The 22,686-nt window shown below is 56.5% G+C and overlaps 3 protein-coding genes across 4 annotated transcripts; 2 read left to right on the forward strand and 1 right to left on the reverse strand.

Moving 5' to 3' along the window:
• Positions 1–197: 197 nt before the first annotated feature.
• On the forward strand, positions 198–7,137 carry RNF25 (ring finger protein 25). The gene is made up of 10 exons (XM_059476487.1): positions 198–235; positions 370–444; positions 537–639; positions 732–799; positions 1,517–1,586; positions 1,687–1,758; positions 2,460–2,600; positions 3,231–3,320; positions 3,823–3,957; positions 4,070–7,137. Exons 1-10 carry the CDS (start codon positions 198–200, stop codon positions 4,781–4,783), a joined length of 1,506 nt encoding a protein of 501 aa, XP_059332470.1. The 3' UTR covers positions 4,784–7,137.
• A 784-nt stretch (positions 7,138–7,921) lies between these two features.
• LOC132075496 (mitochondrial chaperone BCS1) lies at positions 7,922–12,561 on the reverse strand. 2 transcript variants are annotated; one of them, XM_059475964.1, is made up of 8 exons: positions 12,517–12,561; positions 11,349–11,724; positions 10,950–11,089; positions 10,640–10,834; positions 10,363–10,426; positions 9,840–10,009; positions 9,280–9,397; positions 7,922–8,583 (listed from the first exon to the last, which is right to left on the reverse strand). In XM_059475964.1, the coding sequence occupies exons 2-8, from the start codon at positions 11,666–11,668 to the stop codon at positions 8,331–8,333; spliced, it is 1,260 nt and encodes a 419-aa protein (XP_059331947.1). In that variant the 5' UTR covers positions 11,669–11,724; positions 12,517–12,561; the 3' UTR covers positions 7,922–8,330. The 2 variants fall into 2 exon arrangements, with proteins under 2 accessions (XP_059331947.1, XP_059331945.1); XM_059475962.1 differs by lacking the exon at positions 12,517–12,561 and adding an exon at positions 12,422–12,512.
• Positions 12,562–12,905: 344 nt separating this feature from the next.
• ZNF142 (zinc finger protein 142) lies at positions 12,906–22,612 on the forward strand. The gene is made up of 9 exons (XM_059476513.1): positions 12,906–12,983; positions 13,146–13,473; positions 14,019–14,642; positions 14,874–15,137; positions 15,588–16,400; positions 16,630–16,807; positions 17,441–20,654; positions 21,542–21,647; positions 21,994–22,612. Exons 1-9 carry the CDS (start codon positions 12,906–12,908, stop codon positions 22,491–22,493), a joined length of 6,105 nt encoding a protein of 2,034 aa, XP_059332496.1. The 3' UTR covers positions 22,494–22,612.
• Positions 22,613–22,686: the final 74 nt, after the last annotated feature.

Consider the following 22,686-nt stretch of genomic DNA (forward strand, 5'->3'; position numbering starts at 1 on the left):
CCTAGGCGAGTGTCGCCCCCGCCGCCCCAGGCTTTGTTGCTGCCCACCGGCTGGAAGGCAGGACGAGCCCCGAGCCCCGAGCCCCGGCGGCAGCGCTCCCGCTGCGGGATGAACCGCGCTCCGCTCCCGCCCCGGCCCCGCCGCCGCGGCGTCTCCTGGCAACGGGCTCCCCTTCCGCTTCCGGGGCCAGCGGGGAGATGGCGGCCGCCGCTGAGGAAGCCGAGGCGACGGACTGGTAACAGCCCCCGTACCTTCCCCGGTGTCTGCACCTTCCCACGTGCCCGGCCCCTTCCCGCTCCCCGCACCCCCGCTGTCCCGCACCCCCGGCCCGCCGGAGCTGGCTGACCCCCGCCTGGTCGGTTCCCGCAGGGCGCTGCCGCCGGAGGTGGAGGTGCTGGAGTCCATCTACCTGGAGGAGCTGCAGGTGGCGCGGGGCATGGGCAGGTACGGCCCGCCTTCCCCATCCCCGGCCCGCCGTCCCCATCCCCGGCCCGGCCCCACGCCGCCCTGCTCACCCCGAGCTGCCCCTTGTGCAGGTGGGAGCCCTGGGAGATCAGCATCACCCTGCACCCTGCCACGGCCCAGGACCAGGACTCCCAGTACGTCCGCTTCACCCTGGTGCTCTCCGTGCCCCCTCAGGTAGGCTGCCCGCGCCCCCCGCCCCTGCGCCTCCGAGCCTCGGGCCTCTCCACCTTCCTTGTTGTGCTTTGGGTGTTTCTCTTTTTTCCTAGTATCCTGATAAAGCTCCGGAGATCTCCATCAGGAATCCACGGGGGCTGTCAGATGAGCAGATTCAAAAGTGAGTGCCAGGAGGGTGGGGAGTGGCAGTTCCTCCAGAGATCCAGGAGGCAGAACTGATGGACAAGCTTTTTGTAATTGACACGATATCCCATGTCTGGTTAACAGATGGATACAGGTCCCCAAATCACTTTGTCCTAAATCTCTCAGGAGCCACTGGTGCCAAATTTGACACAGAGGGGTCCACCTTGTGGTTGTTCCCCTGTGGTTCCCCAGAAATGTTATTTGAATCCCTGGGGCCTTGAAAGTTGCTAGTCCTGCCTTGACAGAGGTGACACTGTTCCAAGTCCTTGGGCAGCCCATTGTCTTCTTTGTGCTTTGGTCCTTGGCACAGTGGAATGTGTGCAGAGACCTTGGTGCCTGCCAGCAGTACAAGAGGATGTGGCTCCCAACAGACCTGCTCAGGGGCTGCCATCACATAAACAAAGCCTGTGATTCACCAAAACCAAAGTGTGCTGGCTGAGCTCAAGCTGAGGCCATCAGCAAACCTGCTCCTGCAAGTGCTGTCATAACAAAGGCTTCCTGTGCACTGGCTTGTGGGGAGCCAGGACAGCATGTGAATATGTGTGTGCATGTGTGCCCATCCTGTGCTCCAAGCAAAGCCTGAAGGCCACTGTTCTCCTTTTTTCTCTTGTCATCATGGCAGGATGGCAGGTATGTGGGACAGTGAAAAGGCGTAGATAAATTTGTGTTAAGGATTTCTGCTGCTTTGCTGTAGGATTTCCCAGACCCTCAGAAGTGTTGCTGAAGCCAGGCTGGGGACAGAGGTGCTCTATGAACTGATCGAGGTGAGAGTGAGGAGATTGGGTGTGACCAGCCACAGACACTGATCCCCAACTGCCCTTGGGCAGGCCAGTGAGTAAAACGTTTGCTTTAATGCTTTCACAGAAGGGAAAGGAGATCCTCACTGACAACAATATTCCTCAAGGACAGTGTGTAATCTGCCTCTATGGATTCCAGGTAGGCATGTGTCTCCTGACCCCACAAACTGACTGGGAAGTGAGGCAAGAGGACAGGAAGTCTGACACTGGGATATCAGCCTGGGACCAAGATACACCCCAGCAGCCCCCTGCCTCCCAGTCTACACAGGGCCCTTCCTAGTGCAATACATGCTGCTCTTCCCATCAACTTCTAATCTTCTACAAAAAATGGACATGGGGCATGCTGGAGCATCTCCAAAGAAGCATAGGTTCTGGGGCTAGTTGATGGTGCATTTCAGCTTCCCTGTTTGGCTACACCTCACCTGGAGTTCAGCACACAGGTGGTGAGGAGGGACTAGAACATATCCATGCAGGTGCTGAAGTCTGTGGGGACAGGGGAGCAGGCCTTACTGGGGTTGCAAGGAAAGCCAACACCTGCCTAGGAAGGAGAACACACCAGGTGGGAAGATTGCTGGTCACACAGGAACACATACAGAGAAATCAGTCATAGAATCTTTGCATATTAACATTGGGAGTGTTTCTGACATTTGAAACAAGAAGCAGCATCCTAGTAATTGCTGAGATGAGTGGAGCTGCAGCCCAACAGAAGATGCTGGGTGGCTCTGCTAGCACTAGCTCCCCATGGATACCACTGACATGGAAGTGAAAACCCAGCTCAGCTGGGTGGTTACACAACTCTTTGCTTAGAAATCCTTCAAAGATGCACTTTTGTCTTGACAGGAGAAAGAAGCCTTCACAAAGACCCACTGCTACCACTACTTCCACTCCCACTGTCTGGCCCGCTATGCCCAGCACATGGAGGAGGAGATCCTCATGCAGCAGGAGGAGAGGGAGCAGCACCTTGCACCATCCCCCAAACAGGTACTGCGCCTTCCTTGGCCCCCTGCACAGACACTTGTAACATCTGTATCACCCTCTTTGGCATGTGGAGCCTGTGCTGAGAATCAACAGGGATTAGACTGAGTTATCTCCAAGGGCCCTTTCTGACCAAACAAGTTGGTTTATTGGATCTCCGGGTCAGTGCCTGCTGTGTAAGGGTAAGGGAGTTTCATTTTTAGACTTCTGGAACCACCAAAGTTAGAAAAAAGTGCTCCTTCCCTAATCCTAGTCCTTGAACTGTGGTGGGTTGCAGCAGGGTAAACACAAATCCACCTGTGTTTTGGGGTGATAAAACCTGCCTAGCATGTGTTGGAACAATTGCCAGCTGCAGAGCAAAATACATCCTAAGCTGAGGGCTGAAGCCATACATGTTGACAGAGGTGCTTTGTAAAGCAGTCAGCTGCTGAAGCACAAATCCCAGCATGCCTCATGTGGAGACACCTTCCACAGCAGTTGTTGAGACACCGGGCTGCTGCTGGACCCCCTCTGGCTTCCTTACCTTGGCAGAAGAGTGAAGAAGATGACCCTGTTCCACTTCCAGGGTGGGGTTATGGGGCAGTGCATGAGCTGGATCACAGACAGGGTTTGCTATCCTCTCTTGCCTCCCCACAGGAGGTTGGTGTGCAGTGCCCTGTCTGCCGGGAGACCCTGGTCTATGATCTCTGTGCTCTGAAGGCAGCGCCGCCCCCGCAGCACCCTCTGGTAAGAGATGGGGGCTCACCTGCCCAGCTGGGCCTCCTCACTGGGTAGCTTCAACTGGGACATTGTAATGCATGCACACTCTATCTCAGGTCTTCCTAGATGTTCCATCCAAAGGGCAGCTCACAAGCAGGTTCAGTTTTATAGCCCTGAGCTGAGCAGATGTGCTGAGAGAGAGGTGATTCTGCCATGGGGAACATCCCTGCACTCACTGGGATACAGTCAGGTCAGGAGAGTGACCTGATGGTAGCTGCTCTGCATCCTGCGCCACAGCAGGATGGCCCAAGGCAGTCACTGCAGAAACAGTGGGTCTGCACTGGGATGGATGCTCAGCTTCTGTCCAGGGATTTCCCATGCATCTGTAGGCCTGGTCAGTGTGGCAGAAGGAAGCGGGTTGCCTGCCACTGTGCAAAGAAGGGTTTGGGGAGTAGCTCCCAGCCCTGCCATGCCTGTCCATGCTAGGTGTTGAGAGAGCCCTTACCTTGCCTTGCTTTCTTCTGCTCAGGAGCCATACAGGCCAGATGCCAAGGTGCTGCAGCACCAGGAAGAACTGCGCCTGATTTTCAAGAGACAGCAAGAGAAAGGGGGAATCATCGACCCCGAGGCAGAGAGGAACCGATATTTCATCAGCCTCCAGGCGGTACGGCACTGCGGGCAGAGAGCTTCCAGGGGGCTCTGGGCTGCAGCACCAAGCACTGTCATCTGCTGTGGGACACCCCTGGCCTTGTCTTAACCAGTGGCTTTTCTTTCAGCCTCCAGCTGCTGTGGATCCAGGCCAAGCAGCCACTGTCTCCGAGCTGTCGGTGAGTGCCTGCGCTGCGGACGTGCCCCAGCCGCCCAGCCAAGCCTCAGCTCCCGAGCCAGCCGGGGCATCAGAACCCAGGGTGGAACCCAGACAGCCTGAGAGGTGTGCTCTGCCCAGAGAGCAATTGAGCAAGAGGGAGAGGCACAGAGGGGAGAGGCCAGGCTCCAGAGGTGGGGGCAGGCAGCTGTGCAGTGGCTCACAAGAAGCAGGAGAGGAAGCCTGTCATCCACTCCATGGCTCCAGGGTCTTCAGCCAGAGGGCAGAGTGTAGACCTGCTGGACGGCACAGCCAGGAGTTTTCAAAGCCTCCCAGTAGAAGCAGGGCTGCTCCCTTGGCTGAAAGAAGGGAGTTGTGCCGTGAAGATCCCTCACCAGCAACAGAAACTGTGGACTTGAAAGAGGAGCACCATGACGTGGAGAAATGGAGCACAGAGGAGGGGACTGAGGCCCGGGGCAGGAAAAAGGAGAACCTGATGTTCAACCGCAGTGACCACAAAGCTGCCCCCAACTGGCAGGGCCACCACAGACCCTGGGATTGTGGAAGGTGGGAGAGGTCAAGAGTTCAGGAGCGTGGTTCCTACCCCAGAGCACCAAGAGGGCGAGGGGTGTTCAGGCCCAGTGGACATCGAGAAGCCCATCTTGAGAAGGAGAGTGGCTCCTAGCAGGAATGGTGAGGGGCTGGGCTGGGGGGAAAAAGGGCTCATTCTGGAGAGAACAATGAAGCAGTAGGAAGCAGATACTGTATCCCCTGGAAGGGAGGAGGCAGATGGCACGTGGGACAGCCTGGGACAGGCAGTGTCGCCATGGTATGTGCAGTGTAAAGTATCCTAGCATGAGCATCTGGCTGTTACCAGCATTGGAGAAGTGGAACCTTGACAGATCATATCAGCCTTGGTCTCAGAGGACCCAGAAGAGAGAGGTAGCTTTGGAGACCTGCAGCTATTGTCCCTATAGGTGAAATGCCAAGAAATGTGCATACCTACAGAGCAAAGGTCTGAGCCCAGCATGGTGCCATGGCAGAGCCAAAGTGTGGCAAGACCTTCCCTGGAAGCCAGCGGAGCTGTGGTGGTGCCAAGTGCCGGGGCAGTATCTTGGAGCTCAGTTCCACTTGCTCTGTCCCCCATTCCTTCTCAGAGCACTTTCTCAACTGCTAGGATTGGCCAGGCAAATCCTTATTACACAGGACATTGCCCAGTCCCAGCCAGGACATCCAAATTAAGCTTAAGTCAGCACATTGGCAGGTCACAGCTGTCTGGTGGCTAAGGCTTCACCTTGGCTCCTGCTTCTCCAGGAAGCCCATATTTAGCTGGAGCTCCTGCCCTGTCTTTCAGCTGCTTTTGTGCAGGCTGAAGCTGATGGGGGAACCTCAGAAGAGAGTACTCTGCTTTGTAACCTGTATGTGTCAGAAGCCCCCTCCAAGGCCAGGCTGTCTCTTAGCACTTCTGACAACCCAGAAGTGAAGACATGGCCCAGTATTTTGGGTACAGCTTGCCCTCCTGTAGTCTTCAAGCTGATACTGCTTAAATGAGGATTTGCTGTTTAAAACTTGGCGCAGTTCCATCTGCTGCTGCTCCACAGATGTAAATGGTGTCCCATTTAGAAGCCATGAAGAGTGGTCCCAAGCCTCTGAAGTGAGGCAATACTATTAAATTAATTCATTGGGTCTTCTCCAGAGCCTGTTCCCTTTGTTTCCTCTGCCCTCTTGCTCCTGTTTGTTGCTTTTTGGAGCAAAGGTGTTGATCTCTGATATTTCTCAAATCCTTCCCTGTTCCCTACAACCAGGGCTGAGGCAGACCTTTCCCTGGCATGTCTGGGTGGCAGGAGGGCTCCCTGCTTTGCCTGGCTTACTGTAAGCTCTCTGCCTCACCTGGACAATACTGATTCCTTCACACTTGTTTGTGCCTTGTCCCCCACCTCTTGTGCCCACACGTGGGTTGTTAACTGTCTTCCTCCTTCTAAGTGCAAAAATAGTGCTACAATGGACTTGCCAGAACTTCGTATGGGATCCCCAGGAAACCAACAGCAGTGTGTGCCAAGAGGGCATTTGCCAGTGCACACATCTGTCTGGCTGAGCTTTGGCACATGAAAGCTGCACTACCCCCTTTATTGACTGAGAACTCATCTGCTGCCCTGCTTACTCCATGCCTGGTCTTGACCTGAAGGGGTTGGTTTAACCTGCTGCCCTAGAACCTTCTGTGCTTAAATTTCCAACGCTGGTCTATTTTCAAGCCTAATGCTTTAAAATCATTCTTTTTTTCTCCCTCCTTGGCCTGAGCCTACACTACCTGTCCTGGGCTGGCTGATCTGAGAGACAGATGTTGTGCCTTCCTGCAGGTGAGGGCTGAGTGCTCATGCCTTGAAGAAAACCCTAATTTTCCTTCAGTGCTCCCTCTGTCCTTGTTCACCTGGTTTCTGAGGGAATGGCCTGCCCACACTTGAGTGAGAAGGTACAAACTTTACCTGACATTGGTGCTTGTTTTGCTGCCTCCTGCCTTCTCTGGTGAAACTGCTGTGTTCCAAGAAAGGCATTTGATTGTGTCCTGAAAGAAACATGGAAGATCTCTGCCCCTCACAGCAGCTGAAGCTCCTTGGCTTCCTCTCGTGAGCCAGGATTACTCTCAGCAGAAACGTTGCTGTGTCATGTTTGGAGCGTGGGAATTCGGCCATGGAAATCAGAGTGAGGACTTGGATAACTTCAATCAAATGCCAGATGTGTTAGTGGGAAGGGATTTTTCCCTGGGAATAGTGCTTTAGTAAGGGCCCTCTCTGACTCACTGCTGTCAGCCTGGAGCAGAGAGCATTTTGCAACAGTATGTGGAAATGAATTTGGGATAAACAAACCAAACCTCCAGGTCAGAGGGGAGGAAAAGAGCTTGCACGTTGACCTAGGTCCCCTTGCTTGGTGTCCACCTGTGTCATCCACCTACCTCACAAGGCTGTTGTGAGGCTTAACTGGCAAAAGCCCTCAGGCCAGGCAGAAGGCACTGGCAGCATCTGTAGCATTAACACTATTAAAAGCAAGCAGCAAGAGATGTTGCGTGTGATGGCATCGGGTCCCTCTGGCTCCCCCACAAACACTCCCCATCCTCCCAGACTGCTGTGGGACTTTTGCCAGTCACTCACTGGCCAGTTCTGACCCCCAGCTTTGAGGGAAGAGGCTGGATCTGAGCAGCCAGCCTCTGGAGGATGGCCAAACTCAGGGTTTGAGATGCCAGCCAGCAGCATCCTGCTCCTTCACTTGCAGAAACATTTGTGGAAGTCTGGGGTTGCATTAAAGCAGTGCCTATTTGCACCAAAATCCATCCAGGTGCCAACTGACTGTGCACCTGTGTATTGCCCTGTACTCTTGGTCCCACAGGGCAGAGGCAAGAGGAGGGCTAAGCAGTGACCTACAATTTGGGTTTGGCTTCGAATCCACTACCCCAGCCCAAGCAACCCCCAGAACTGACCACATTAACATAGGACTGGCTCTGAGGGGGAGAGCTCTTGGGAAGATATGCTGTAACTGGCCAAGGCCTCTCATCTGCCCTCATACACCTCCAGGGCCCCACATCTCCTTTGGTGGGAAGGACAGTCATGCCCATCTAGAACAATATCCAGGCAGATCTGTGGCTTGGCATCATAACTCAGCAGGACTAGTAGCACCAGCCTGGAGTCTGAGGGACAATGAGTTGTCTCTTAAGAGCTGCTTTTTTTCAGAAACACTCTGGTTTTGCAGTACTGGCTTTTCCAGGCCTTGGTCAGGACTAGCAGCTGGATAAAGGGACAACTAATAGGAAAATGAACCAGAGAGACAAGAGTTGTGTTGTGCACTTCACAGAGGATATTCACAGACCAGTGAGACCACTGTCCTTTAAAAAAACCAGACACTTTTAGCAGTGTAGAACCCCAATGTTCTGCCCAAAGGAAATGCCCTTCTGGGGCACCTCCAGGCTGACCCACAAGGAAGGGGATTCACACCAGGAGCAATCCCAACATGAGGCACACACTGGTGAGCAGGGCTGCTGCAGTAGCACTCAAGTCTGGGAAGCAGCAAGAGCCAGATTCCCTCCCTTGCAGTGAGGCTGGCAGCTCTGACTCTCCCAAACCAAGGCATAGGAGAGGTGGAGGTGAACAGAGACCTGGCCTGTGCAGGTGGGCGGGTTCATGGCATGATCATCACATCTTTGTCCAGTCATCTCAGTGTCACAAGGGAATGCTGGTCACTGGTCACAGCAGGCTGGAGCTTATGTTTGAAATGGCTCCTTCAGGGTCTGTCTTGTAAAGCATGAAGTGGCCTTGCACCTGGGCAGCACTGATCTGTTTGGAGACTGCCAGCGCCTGCTCCGCGAAGCGCTGGGCTGCAGCCGCGGGCTGCTCGGGGTAGAAGCGCTGGAACATGCGGGTGAGCTGCCAGCAGGAGCAATGGCCCACGTACTGCTTCACATCCACGCGGCCAGGACGCACCAGGGCTGGGTCCAGCCTGCCAAGAGACAAAGGGTGGTGCTGGAAAACCTGATCAAAGCATCTGTTTAGGGTGGGCCCTGGTGGAAGCCCCTATCGACAACAGCACAGGCCCTGTCCTTTCTGAAAAGTGCCGTGCACTGTGAGATGGTGAAGGGGGCAAACAGGTTCATCCCTGGGGAAATTGAGGGGAGAAATCAACCCAAAAAGAAAGGAGAGAGCTGGGGAAGGACCGACTGCAAAGGATGACAAGAAAGCAGCTTTTGTCCTGGGAAACAGTTCTCCCCATCTCTGTTCCATGAGCAACCTCTGAACAAACCCCTGGACGAACTTGGTCTGTAGTGAATCAAGCCTGCCACAGCACAGCAGCTGTCCAAGCACCATGAGCCCAGGCTGTATCCCACCAACCCAGTGGGCTGCACACTGGGCCAGCGTTTCACTCACAGTATGGACACAACCCCAAAACTTGCAGCTCCCCACAGGCAGGAAGGTGGTACCACTCCTGAAGGACACAACCATGTTCTAAACACCAAGTAGGCATCTGAGGCTCCAGCAAAAGGGAGCCTGATCAGCAAAGGATTTGCATCCCAAGGGAGGATGTGGAAAATCTGAACCCCCACTCTTCATGCTGGAGGATTCAATAAATAAAGCCCAGGAAAAGGGAGCAAGGTTTTCCTGTGCTACCCACCCCACTCCCTCCCGGGGGCAGTCTGACCTGTCCACGTAGTTGGTGGTCATGAAGACAATCCTGGCTTCTGTGGAGGCCACACCGTCCAGCGCATTGAGGAGACCGCTGAAGGTCAGGCGCCCCATGCCTTGGTACACAGCTGGGTCTGGGAACAGAGGTGTCTGACATTGTAGCTGTTGGCCACTAACCCTGCAGAGGCTCAGGGCCACCTTTCTATCACCTGAGGCTTATGCCAAGCTCCCTACTCACTCCTTGCTTGGAGGCTGACCCTCTGGCTGGCTGGCAGCACATTCACCTCCCCTGCCCACAAACACCCATGGGAACACAAAGAAAAAGAGAAGGAAAGCCACTTTCTCCCTCATCCTGCAAGGAGCTGGGGAAGAGAAGGACCTTTGCCTGCGGATAAAAGATCCAAATTCCCTTTTACAGCCTAGCCAAAACTGGACAAGTTCCAGTTTGGGCCCTGAGAGACTCCCCCACTCCTGGTTTCTGCTGGAGCAGTTAAGCAGCCCAGAGTCCAAACATTTTTCAGTACAGCCACAGAACCTCCCTCCTGCTGCTGGCCCAGAAACAGGGGCAGTGCTCACTCTCAGCAGCAAGGTCCCGGCTGACGAAGGCAGCGTCCACATCCTCCAGCAGGATGATGCTCTGCTGTGGTGCTACACTCAGGAGGTGATTGAGCCGGTCATCAGAGAGGCTGTGGTCACTGAGGCTCAGCAGGCAGATACTGTACTCCAGTTCCCCAGCCAGGGCTGTGCTGGAAAGGACACAAACCACGAGGATGAATCACAGTGGGGAAGCCCACAGTCAAGGAAAAAAATCACATTTCTCCCCTTAGCAATAAGGGAGAGGGCAGAGGAGTCCTTTCCCAGCAAGGATCAGATCTAAGGAGCAGGCAGAAGCCCCTGTTCAGCCCACCCATACCACGCAGCACTGTGGAAAGCAAGGGCACAAAGGGCTTGTCACCCTGACCTGTCACAGTGCCAGCAATGCAAATGCTTACAATCGGCACCACACATAAGGCACAGTCCAGTATTCCAAACCCAAACTCATCCACACCCTCTCATCCAAGACTGCTGTGGCTCAGAGCAGGGAGCTGACAATACTCACATGAAGCTGCTTTTCCCACATCCAGGAGGACCATAAAGCAGGTAGCCTCTTCGATAGGGGATCCCTAAGAAAACAGTGTTCTTTTAGGGTAACCACCTGGATTGCTCTGTGCTCCCTCCCTCCCTCCAAGCTGTGGTGCTGTGCTGAGCACACAAAGAGGATACACCTGGGGAATGTAAGCAGCAGGGAAAAATCTCTCCACAGCCAATTCCAGAGAGGACCATGAACATCCTGCCCCACCCCATACAGAGCACACCACACCACACCAGAGCCTTGCCTCTTTCATGGTACCACTTGGAGTTGTTGATGAACTCCTTCACGTCCTGAACCAGCCTCTCTGACACGCCTTCCTCCAGCACCACGGAGCTGAGGGGCCGGCGGCGGCGGGGGAAGCCGAACTGGCGCCACTCTGCTCCCATGGCTGTGTACATGATGGTCTTCCCCTCCTGCTGCTGCAGCGCCAGCTCCCGGGCTGCAGAGAGAGGCACGGGGGACAGCTGCCAGGGAACAGCATCTCCCATGCAGCCCTGGGCATCTCCAGGGAGCAGGCTGTTCCCAGCAGGACCGCACACAGTTCCCCTACAGACCTTCCTGAAGGATGTTGAAGAAGATCTCCCGGTCGGTGCCCAGTGCAGTGAAGGTGACAGACTCCCAGGGGGTCCCTGTGTTCAGGTCCAGCATCTGCGTCTCCCGGCTGCGCTCAATGCGAATCCACTTCCTGCGGTACCTGGGGCAGGGAGACAAGTGGGTGTGCAGTGATCCAGCACCCTCAGCTGCACCTCACCTGGCTCATGCATCAAGAACACTAATCTCATGTAAGGAAATTATTTCACATTGCTGAGTACAGGTTGCTCTTGCTACTCTTCATCCCCTGCCCTAACCCAGACCCAGAGAGGAAGAAGAACCCTCTCCGCTGTCTCTACAGGCCCCCCAACTTGCAAAAGTGAGGCTGAATCCCCAAACTGCTTTCCCCTACCCTCCCTTACCAGATGAAATGATTCCCGAGGCTGGGGATAAAGTCGAACTTGGTGCTGACACGCCCGCTTTCATGCTGCAGGTATGATGTCTCAACACTGAGGTGCTGCGTGTGCTTGGCGTGGTGGGAGACCCAGTTCAGCAGCCATTGGTAGCTCTTATCCTTGCAGGGCACCTCCAAGGTGATCATATAGTGGCGCCTGAAAGCCACCAGCCCAAACTGGGCCCCCTTACGGGCTGCTGCCAGGAATGTGCCCACCCCGACGAGGCCAAACCCAGCCCCAAAATATGGGTTGTCCTTCAGTGCTAAGACAAAGTCAGAAAGGGGCATTGTGGGAGGTCAGGCAGCTCCTTTCCACAGCATTGTTTTTGTACTCCAGCAACAACCTGTGAGGAAAGACTGAATGGTAGCAAGAAATGCAACAGATCACCCACAGTTCCCTGCCCTTTATCATGGCCAGGTCTCAAGGTGAAGGGGTGCCTGGCATGTTTGGATTTCCCACATCTGTGCTTATTAAAGTGTTCCTGCTGGCTCTAGAAACCTTCTCCCTCTCTGCGGGCCACTGGGGTGAGCCAAGCAGGAGGGGGCCAGGAGGCTCTTGAAGAAGTACAGGAGCATCTGTAGCTTCTTCAGTCAAGACAACAAGGCCAGAGTTTTACAGGGTTTTATTATTTGAACAGCCAGAAATCATGAGCACTGCAATTATTTAAGGTTTATCGTTTAAAAAAGCTGAAGCACAGAAGCACATCCCCAGCTGAGCCAAGAGCCGGGTCTCGGCTGCTGAGAACGGGCACACGACGGTGGTAGAGGGCACACCACCATGTCTAGGTTACAGCCACATGCTGCGGGGGCCTGAAGCTTCTCCACCTCCCTCCGCAGGCCTGTCATGTGCTGGGACCGAGGGGGAGCCTTCCCCGCCAGACACACAGACGCGCTCTGCTCTCTCAGGTACAGAATCCCACCTCCACTAGAATAAGGTGTGACCTTCCTCCTTACCCTCCTTAGCCGGGCACTTTGGGCAGGGTCCCGCAGCCTCCCCCTGCAAGAGCCCCACCCTCCCCTGCAAAGGGCCCGGATCCACACCGGCCTTCCCCGCAGCAGAGGCCCGGCCGCGGCCACACCGCGGAGGATTCCCCGCCGCTCTCGTCCCCGCTGCAGCCGGTGCCGCCATCGCTCACCTGCACCGCGCCGCTTCCGCTCCCGCCCGCGCCGCTTCCGGCCGCACCATAGAGCGGGGCTGGCCGGGCCGGGCAGAGCGGCTGCGCGACGGGCACAAAGGGCGGCGCTCCGCCGGCCGGCACCACCACCGAGATGTGCCGGGCCAGGGGGGCCCGGGGCGGCGGGGACAGCCCGGGCTGAGGGCACTTCGGTGACAGCCCCGGGTAAGGGGCCAGAGGCTGGGGCACCCGCGGACAGCTCGCGGTGAGGACTGAGGGGCTGGGAGGGCCGGGAACAGCCCGGGATGAAGGGCTTGGGGTGCCGGGGACAGCCCGGGGTGACAGGCGAAGGGCTGGGGGGAGCCTGGCCCGGCGGGAGTCGTGGGGCACCTGCGGGCTGCAGGCTGGGGATGGCGCTGAGGGTGGGCTCGGGGGCCGGCCCAGCTGGAGCCAGGGAGCAAGCCCTGTGTGTTGGGCTCGGGCAGAACGTACAGGTGTCCTTGCACTCTGTCTACCCTGTGACAGAGGGCTTGCCAGCAGCCTGTTTGGGGCACCCAGCATTGAAATACCCTGCCTCGAGACTGGCTGCTCCCCAAAATCCTCTTGGGCTCTGAGATGTCCCTCATTTGAAGTGCTTTCTTCTGTTTCAGGTTGAGAGGTCATCCAGCCCAGTGCCAAGGCAGTGCCCGGCGGCAATTAGCGCAGCAGTGACTGTATCAGAGGCTGCCAGCAGGGAGATGGAGACCCTGTGCTCGGAGCTGCTCCTGCCCACACCGGGAGAGGTGGGAGCCATGGGAAGCCCTGGTGTGGCCAGCGCTGGTCTGGCCAGGACACCCCCGCTGGCTGCCAGCCAGGAGTTGCTGCTGGCAGAGGCATCGATGCCTGGGGAAGGGGCTCACGCTGAAGGAAGCAATGTGGAAATATTCATCGAGGCAGTGGCTGGCAATGTGACACTGAGCAACGCGGCCAGTGCCACAGGTATGGGGTGCAGGGAGTGCAGAATGGGCCCCACTGAAGTCAGCAGAGCTAGAGAGGTCTGGCCAGAGTCCCTGTCCCAGGTGCTCTCAGATCTCTGACCCTGCATCATGAGTCTGGTGCCACCATTGAGCACAGACCTGGCACCAGCTGTATGTGTGGATGGGGAGAGTGGCTGTGGGAGCTGCATACTGCATGAGGGGGTGGCTCCAGGCTGTCAGTAGGGACCAGGCAGAGATCTCCACCTGAACTGCTACCCCCCAGCATGCCTCCCACGTGGGTTCAGTGTGGGCACTGGACATCCTAACAAGAATGAGGCCAAGCCAGCCTCTCATCTCTGCATGCTTCAAAGGTGCAAAGGGACAGAACTGGTTATCGTGACCACCTGGGTAGTGGTATTTAGCCTCTTATGGGAGATCTGGTTCCCAAAATGTAATTTGTGGCAAGAGGGATATGTTTTCCTTGTCCTGAGCTGGAACTGAACGACCAGTCCCAAGCTCTGGGCCTGGAAAAAGCTCCTTCTAACGTTCATCTCTTGCTCTCTGCAGAGGTTCTGGTCAAAGTGATGGAGCTGTACTTCTGTGAGAGGTGTGGCCAGAGCTTCTCAGAAGCCTCCCTGCTGTCCCAGCACCAGTGCCTGCTGCTGCCCCCCCAAGAGCACCTGGAACTCCCAAGGGCACTCTTGGCTTCTGCCAGCGAGAGCCAGAGTGATCCCAGGGGCTCAGAGCTGCCAGGAGCCAGCACACAGGAGGGCTCTGCTCCCGAGTGCCTGCTGTGCCCCATCTGCCAGGAGGCGTTTTTGCAGCCTGGCCAGCTCAAGGAGCACTTCAAGACGCACCGTGCCCCGTCGGGAGCCCTGCCCTGTCCCGAGCGGGGCTGCCGGTTCACCACGGAGGACCGCAAGCAACTGCGCGCTCACTTGCGCCACCTGCATGGGGCCTCCCCCGTGTCCTGCGCCTGCCGCGCCTGCCCGCTGCTCTTCCCCAGCCGCCAGGCCATGGAGCAGCACCACCGGACACACTTCCCCTTCCACTGCTCCCACTGCGACTTCATCACAGCCAATGCCAAGCTCTTCTGGCAGCACCGGAAGGGTCACACCACAGAGTCCCCTTCTGAGATGCCCACAACAGGCGACCCCCACAGCCTTGACAAGCGCTGCATCCTGCCATCGGGTATGGCTGGGTGGGGGGCTGGGGCCTGTGGGTGCTACAGAGGCTGGCTGTGTCTGTGCGTCCCAGTTACAACTGGAGAAGTGGAGAGCTGGGAACCTTGCATTTGTGCCTTCCCGCAGCACAGTTTGTGCCCTCCATCTTAGCCAGGTGGTTTTTCTGCATGTGTGTGGGTGTGTGAGGGTGGCTTCCTCTTGCATGGAACATGATGATCTTCATCTTTCCCCACTGAAGCAGCATCAGAAGGACAGGAGGAGCCAGGTGATTGCCACCCTGGCTGGAAAGCCAGCACAGCAGAAGCCAGGCCAGCAAAGCCTGCAGGTACTGGGGACAGCTCCTTGAAGGGACAGAAAGCATCAGCTGGAGAAGAGGACTCGGACAGCAGTGGGGATGAATCACCAGAGGAGGATGGTGAGAGCCTCTGTGAAGCCGAGGCCAAAGAGGATGGGAAGGCAGCTCCCAAAAAAGTTGGAGTGCCACAGGCACAGCACTTCAAAGGTAGGATGCAGGGCCTTACCAGGAGCTGCTCAGGCTTTGTGAACAAGCACCACATCCTCAGGGCGGGCAGGGAAATGTGGCCTAGGTTGATGGGTGACCTCACATCTCCTGCATGTACCAGTGCACTTGTTCCTCCAACCTCTGCCCAAGCAAATATGTCTCTTCCTGTTCATGCGTGCTGCCAGGTTTAGGCAAAGGTCTGCCTGGCTTTGGGGACCAGGGGCACGTGGGCAGGCCTGATGTAGGCTGTGCTTTGCCAGTGTGAGTTGGAAAGAACTCACCTGAAGTGTGGTGGTGGCTTGGGCTGGGGACAGTCCTGAGTAGGTGGTGGCTGTGTGACTGCACATGTGTATAAACCCTCATCCTGGCACAACTGGATCAGGGACAGAACATCTGCCTGCGCTCTCCATCTTTTCCCTATTAACTGCTCCCCCTCCTTTGTTCCCCCAGGGGATGTTGCAGAAGGCTCCGAATACCTCTACAAAACCCACATGTGCCCTGAATGCAAGCGGTGCTTCAAAAAGCGGACCCACCTGGTAGAGCACCTCCACCTGCACTTCCCTGACCCCAGCCTGCAGTGCCCCAACTGCCACAAGTACTTCACCAGCAAAAGCAAGCTGAAAATCCACATGATGCGGGAGACAGGTGAGAAGGCTCATCGCTGCCCACTCTGCCACTACAGCTCCGTGGAGAAGAACGCTCTCAACCGCCACATGGCCAGCATGCACGAGGACATCTCCAACTTCTACTCCGATGTTTACTCCTGCCCCGTCTGTGAGGAGAAGTTTCGGCTCAGCCAGGCCCTCAAGGAGCACTTGAAGACTCACAAAGCTGAACCCAAGAGGCTGAGCTGCTTCCACGGGGACTGCAGCTACTGTGCAGAGGACCGTAAGGAGTTTGTCCGTCACCTCAAGGATGCTCATGGCATCAAGGCGGTGGAGTGCAAGTACCACGCCTGCTCGCTGCTCTTCAGCACGGCTGAGGCCATGGAGGCTCACCGGAAAACCCACTACGCCTTCCACTGCCAGCAGTGTGACTTCATCTGCTCCAACAAGCACGTTTTCCGCAAGCACAAGAAGCAGGGCCACCCGGGCAGCGAGCAGCTCCAGTGCAGTTTCTGCCCCTATGCCACTTTCAACCCTGTGGAGTTTCACGACCATGTGGGCAAGATGCACGCCAATGAGAAGATCCACAAGTGCACTGAGTGTGCCTTCGCCACAGCGCACAAGCGGGTGCTCATCCGGCACATGCTGTTGCACACTGGTGGGTGTCCCCTGTAGGGGTCCCAGAAGCTGAGCTGGGATGGGGAAGGTGTCTTGTCCTGCCTCTGGGTGGGCAGGGAGGGCTGGGTCAGGTTTCCTGGGTCCCACCACCAGCTTTGCCAGCTCAGGATCACTTGCCTGAAGTTGTTGCATGCTCCCTGCTGAGCTGTTTCCCTGCCATGTTGCTTTATCTGGCTGTCATGCTAAAGGCATTTGTTTGTTGCATGTAGGAGAGAAACCTCACAAGTGTGAGCTCTGCGACTTCACGTGCCGGGATGTGAGCTACCTGTCCAAGCACATGCTGACCCACTCCAACGACAAGAACTTCATGTGCACCGAGTGCGGGTACATCACCAAGTGGAAGCACTACCTGAACGTCCACATGCGTAAGCACACAGGAGATCTCCGGTAAGACCCCTGCTCCACTGCCCTGGCAGCATGGTCAGAGCTCCCCAAATCCTGCTCCAGGGGTCTGCTTCTGGCTGCACTGTGTGCCAGACTTTCTCATGCTTGCCTTGCCCTTTCTGGTACATAAGAAATTTGGGTTTTGAACTTACAGCATGGTGGTGTGGAGGCAAAGCTGGTTTTGGTGTCTCTGTGCTGCCAAGGAGGTGTATTACCTCAGAGGTGCAACTCTGAGCTTGGGTTCGTTGCTCTATCGGTGTTTGTGGGTCAAGGCCTGTTCAGGACTGCCAAATTATCACCTCCTTTGGGTCTAGTCTGCCTCCAGGGATGCTAGAAGTGCTGTTGGCATGCACATGTGAGAGTGTGCGTGTCTGATATAGTCACTGTATGGAATACTCAGGGAATCTATCTCCAGTCCCAGGCTGGGGGTGTAAAGCACCAGCTGTGCCAGGGGCTGCAGCAGGGAGGAATTGCCTGTGGTTAGAGCTGTCTGGATGGCAAAGGTCAGATCTGGCAAACCAAACAGTACCCCTTCCCTGTTTGTCTGGGATGGGGAAGGAGAGCTCAGCGTGCCTGATGAAGCTCAGCCTGCCCCAATTCCTCGTGCTGCCTGACAGATTGTGCTTGTCCCTGCAGGTACCAGTGTAACCAGTGCTCATACCGCTGTCACCGTGCTGACCAGCTGAGCAGCCACAAGCTGCGGCACCAGGGCAAAAGCCTGATCTGCGAGGTGTGCGGCTTCGCCTGCAAGCGCAAGTACGAGCTGCAGAAGCACATGCAGGCCAAGCACTCGCAGAACTATCAGGTTCCCGTCTTCCAGTGCCAGTACTGCACCTACCAGACCAAGTACAAGCAGGCACTGCTGAACCATGAGAACTGCAAGCACACCAAGCAGAAGGAGTTTCGCTGTGCCCTCTGTTCGTACTGCACCTTCAGTAACACCAGCCTCTTCTTCCATAAGCGCAAGATTCATGGCTACGTTCCTGGTGACAAGGACTGGCTGGAAAATTATGCCAGCAAGGAGCTGGAGATTAGCTCATCTGAGGCACTGTTTGGCTATGAGGTCGGTGCAGCCCTGCATGTGGATGCCAGTTCCCCCCTCACTGGCAAGGAGCAGTGGATGAAGGAGAAGCCATCCCAGGTGGAGTCCCAGGGAGAAGAGGGCTACCAGCAAGTGTTCATGGTGCCCCTCCTTGAGCAGGATGCCGCTCCACCAGAGAGCAGCAGCGATGCAGAGAGGGGCGAGGGGGAGCAGAGCTGTCCTATTGCTGGCAATGCTCTGGAAGATGACTGCATGCAAGGAAATGCTGCCACAGGCTCTACTGAGATCAGTGTTTCTGAAGATGTGGCAGAGAGCTGCACCTTGCACTTGGAGGCACTGAATGTCTCGTCTGACCCTCTCCTGGAGAACTTGACTGGAGAAGCCTGTGTGACCCAGCCAGAGTGCGTGGAAATGCTGTCCTGCAAGGAGCCTCCTGCAGCCTATGAGATGCTGGGCTCCCAGGGTGGCCTTGGCTTGGAGGACAGTGGCAATACACTGGAAGAGATCCCAGACTTTGAGGAAGAGGTAGATGTACAGGAAGACAAGGTGGTGAAGGTCAGTGTAGAGGCAGGAGACAACCAGGGAAAAGACACCCTAAAGGAGGACATGGGCCACCTTGAGGGGTCATGCTCAGACCACAAGGTCGTGGCAGACACTGAGGAGAGTGAGACCAGCCAAGCCAAGCTGCCAGAGGCCTGGCTCAGCATGCTGAAGACACCTGAACAGGGCCACCTGCCTGTCCCTGAGGATGCGCCCACCTCTGGTGACAATGCCAGGAGTGGCTCGGAGTCAGTGCTGAAGGCTCTGCGGAAGCAGGACAAAGAGCAGGCAGAGACACTGGTGCTGGAGGGCAGGGTGCAGATGCTGGTGGTGCAGTCAGAGAGCCAGGTCTTTAAGTGTGAGAAGTGCTCGTACATCACACGGAAGGAGAAATCCATGTCCCTGCATTCCAAAGCCAGCTGCCAGAGCCGCCGGGCCCCCCTCGTGTGCCGTGAGTGTGGGGCCAGCTTTAAGCAGCAGAGGGGACTCAACACCCACCTCCTAAAGAAGTGCCCTGTTCTCCTGAAGAACAACAAGATCCTCAAACCAACCAATCAGGAGGCACCTGGACTGTGCCAGCCTGCCGACCAGCCTGGTGATAATGGTACAGAAACAGCAGGGAGTGAGAAGGGAGGCTCAGAGGAGTCTGGTCATGCTGAGAGCCCTTGGGAAGCTGAACTGCTATCTGATAAAACACAAGCAGCAGGCATTCCTTTGGCTGGGGCACAGACATCAGGCTGTCATGCCTCTGAGAAATCCCTGCTGGGTGGCAGCACAGAGGTGGCAGAAGAGCCTCCCCAGCAAGGGGATGGGACTGAGCCAGGTGGAGCCACTGGTGCCTCCCAGTCTGGGAAACCCTCAGAGAAATACCGACTGGAGGGAGGGAAGCTGCACTGCAATGCCTGCTCCTTTGTGTGTTCCCGTATCACCACCATCACCTCCCATGTGGAGGATGGCTGCCGGAACCTGGAGCAGTTCTGGTGTTCCCAGTGCCCTGAAACCTTCCGCTCCCGGCGGGCCCTCAAGAGCCATTGTGCTGAAAAGCACATCATGCATCCTGAGGATGAACCCCAAAGGACTGAACTGCCTGAGCAGGACGCACTCAGTGTTGAGAAAGACCAGACCAGTGAGCTCCCACTGGATGTAGCCCCACCAAAATCCACACTGCCCAAGAGGAGGCGTTTCTCCTGCCCCACCTGCCCCTTCACCTGCCACCAGGAAAGGGCCATGAAGACACACAAGAAGAGGGGCTGCGTAACCCTGGGTGAGTTTCGCTGCTCCTCCTGCCCCTTCACCTCCAAGGTGGCCAAAGCCCTGCGGCTGCACCGCAGGCTGCACCGCAAGCATTACAGCAAGCGGCCGCAGTTGCAGTGCTGCCAGTGCGCGTTCACCTGCAAGCAGGCCCGGTGCCTGCGGCAGCACGTCCTCATCAAGCACGAGGGCGTGAAGCCGCACAAGTGCCGCTACTGCGAGTTCAGCACCACGCGCCGCTACCGCCTGGAGGCCCACCAGTCCCTGCACACCGGTGTGGGGCGCATCGCCTGCGGCATCTGCAGCCAGACCTTCGGCACCAACTCCAAGCTGCGCATCCACCGCCTGCGCGTGCACGAGAAGACGCCCACCCATTTCTGCCCGCTCTGCGACTACAGCAGCTACCTGCAGAATGACATCACCCGCCACGTCAACAGCTGCCACCACGGCGAGCTCAACTTCGGCTGCTCCCGCTGTGAGGCTCGCTTCAGTTCTGAGACGGCCCTCAAGCAGCACGTCCTGCGCCGGCACGAGGAGAAGGTTTCCTACAGCTGCCCACGCTGTGACTTCGTGTGTCACAGTGAGGCCACGCTCAAGTGCCACGTGCAGAAGCAGCACCCACACCTGGAGTGCGGCACCTGCAAGGAGACCTTCGCCACCCGGGAGGCACTGGAGGAGCACAAGACGCAGCATTTCAGCCACCGCTGTGAGCTGTGCAGCTTTGCAGCCAAGGAGCGGCAGCAGCTGGTGCGGCATTACATGGAGAGCCACGAGCCGACTGCCCCCCAGGACAAACCCCTGCACTGCCCTTTCTGTGACTTTGCCTGCCAGCACCAGCTTGTGTTTGACCAGCACATGAAGGGCCATGGGGGCACCCGCGTGTACAAGTGCTCAGACTGTGAGTACACCACCAAGAACAGGCAAAAGATCACGTGGCACATCCGCATCCACACTGGTGAGAAGCCCTACAAGTGCCACCTCTGTAAATATGCCTGCGCTGACCCCTCACGTCTCAAGGTAAGAGCTCTGCTTGGGAGTGTATCCTACTCCATTTGCATTGCTTGAGGAGCATCCAGCCACAGGGGTTTGGGGAAGAAGTTCCTAAGGGGAGGTTTCATCCTCAGTGTTCAGTGGCTCATGCTGAACAGAAATAGGAGTCAAGCAGATAAAAGTCATTGTCAGTACAATACATTTCTTCTCTGCTGTTGGAGTTTAAGGGTAAGGGAGACTTTTAACAAAGCAAGAAGATGGCAGCAGTCTAAATTAACTTCTTTTCTTGCTGACATCTCTGGGTGCAGCCTTGCACTACTGAAAGCGAAGTTTGGCTGCTGGCTGGCTTCAGCATACTCTGTGGTGCCAGTTAGACAGGGTGCAGGGAAACCTCCAGCTTTCTTGGAAGCAGAGTGTGCCCCTGCCCGCATTGCTGTAGGTGATTAGCATCCTGATGCATGGTAAAGGGCTTTTTCTAGAACAGGAAATGCGTGGGTGATGGAGGCATAGGGTAATGGAGGGAGAAGTAGTCTGGTTTTGCTAAAAGAAGTATTGACTTTTTTAATGGCCAGGCTGAGCTGGAGTCTCCTGGGGCCACCTGGGACAGGCTGTGCAATGTGCTCAGCTCTGTTGGGCTGGGCTTTTAATTTGATCTGCCTTACATATCAAACTGGGAAGCAAAGCCTGTGCCATCCATGGGCTGGGACAGAGCAGCTCAGCAGTACAGGAATCTCATCCTGACTCTGGTGTGGATCCCCCTTGCCCATAGCCTGCCAAGCAAGCACACAGTCCTCCTTGCCCCATGCAGCTGGACATGTCAGAGCTGTCTTTGAGCCTCTCACTGCCACCCCAAAGCCCTGCACATCCCCAGGGCCGGGGCCATGGTCTCATCCTGACCCTATCCTCCTGCCCAGTATCACATGCGGATCCACAAGGAGGAGAGGAAATACCTCTGCCCTGACTGCGGCTACAAATGCAAGTGGGTGAACCAGCTCAAGTACCACATGACAAAGCACACGGGTGAGTGCTGCCCACTGAGGACAAGCTGTTGAGCACTGGGGAGGGTGTTGGGGCTGCTCCATGCTTCTTTTCTGCCAGTGGCCCAGCTAGAGACAGAGGAGGACATTTAGGGGGCAGCACATTATCCTGTGTTAATGGGGTGGGGGCAGTGCTCTCAGGTGGGAGGGAAATGTGGGTGGCACTATTTGGTGCCTTGGAAATGGGGATCTTGGTGTGCCTGCTAAAATGGGATGTAGGGGGGAGTCCCTGGGGACTGATGCTCTGTCACAGGGATGGTGAGACCCATGCACTGGAGAGCACGGTGCCCCCATCCCGGTGCCATCCCCTTCCTTCCCTGTTGCCTCAGGCCTGAAGCCATACCGGTGCGATGAGTGCGAGTACTGCACCAACCGCGCAGACGCCCTGCGGGTGCACAAGGAGACGCGGCACCAGGAGGCCCGTTCCTTCATCTGCGAGCAGTGTGGCAAGGCCTTCAAGACTCGCTTTCTCCTCAAGACCCACCTGAAGAAGCACAGCGAGGAGAAGCCCTATGTGTGCAACGCCTGCGGGCGCGCTTTCCGCTGGGCAGCTGGTCTGCGCCACCACTACCTGACCCACACCAACGAGCACCCCTTCTTCTGCCGCTACTGCCCTTACAAGGCCAAGCAGAAGTTCCAGGTCATCAAACACATCCAACGGCATCACCCTGAGCACAGGGCTGTTGACCCTAGCCAGGGGGTGGGAAAGGACCCCAGCACACACACCGTCCACCTCCACAGCGTGCAGAGGGAGAGCCAGGCCAAGGGGCCCCCCAGGATGGAGCAAGGAGGAGAGTGCCCTGCAGAGAAGGATGGTACAGCACAGTGAGGCTCAATCCCAACTGCTCTAAGGTGCTGGTGGCACAGGCCTGCTGCAGAGATGTATGTGTGTGTATATACAGGCATATATGTATATGGGTTGTAAAATACACAACTGTATAAAAGGAATTGCTCAGTTCTGTTTCTTTGTGCTGCTTGGAACCCCTGTGTGAACAGTGGGCCATGTGCCCACAGGGAAGGAG

The sequence above is a fragment of the Ammospiza nelsoni genome, chromosome 7 (assembly GCF_027579445.1).
Source record: "Ammospiza nelsoni isolate bAmmNel1 chromosome 7, bAmmNel1.pri, whole genome shotgun sequence".
Taxonomy (NCBI): domain Eukaryota; kingdom Metazoa; phylum Chordata; class Aves; order Passeriformes; family Passerellidae; genus Ammospiza; species Ammospiza nelsoni.

Coding starts and splice junctions, on each gene's coding strand:
- RNF25 (XM_059476487.1), top strand. CDS start 198: ATGGCGGCCGCCGCTGAGGAAGCCGAGGCGACGGACTG. Junction 640..731: donor TGCTCTCCGTGCCCCCTCAG/GTAGGCTGCCCG, acceptor CTTTTTTCCTAG/TATCCTGATAAAGCTCCGGA. Junction 3,958..4,069: donor ATTTCATCAGCCTCCAGGCG/GTACGGCACTGC, acceptor CTTTTCTTTCAG/CCTCCAGCTGCTGTGGATCC.
- LOC132075496 (XM_059475964.1), bottom strand. CDS start 11,668: ATGCCCCTTTCTGACTTTGTCTTAGCACTGAAGGACAACCCATATTTT. Junction 10,010..10,362: donor TGTGGGAAAAGCAGCTTCAT/GTGAGTATTGTC, acceptor TGTCCTTTCCAG/CACAGCCCTGGCTGGGGAAC. Junction 9,398..9,839: donor CCGGGACCTTGCTGCTGAGA/GTGAGCACTGCC, acceptor CTCTGTTCCCAG/ACCCAGCTGTGTACCAAGGC.
- ZNF142 (XM_059476513.1), top strand. CDS start 12,906: ATGGCGCTGAGGGTGGGCTCGGGGGCCGGCCCAGCTGGAGCCAGGGAG. Junction 12,984..13,145: donor GTGTTGGGCTCGGGCAGAAC/GTACAGGTGTCC, acceptor CTTCTGTTTCAG/GTTGAGAGGTCATCCAGCCC. Junction 16,808..17,440: donor AAGCACACAGGAGATCTCCG/GTAAGACCCCTG, acceptor TTGTCCCTGCAG/GTACCAGTGTAACCAGTGCT.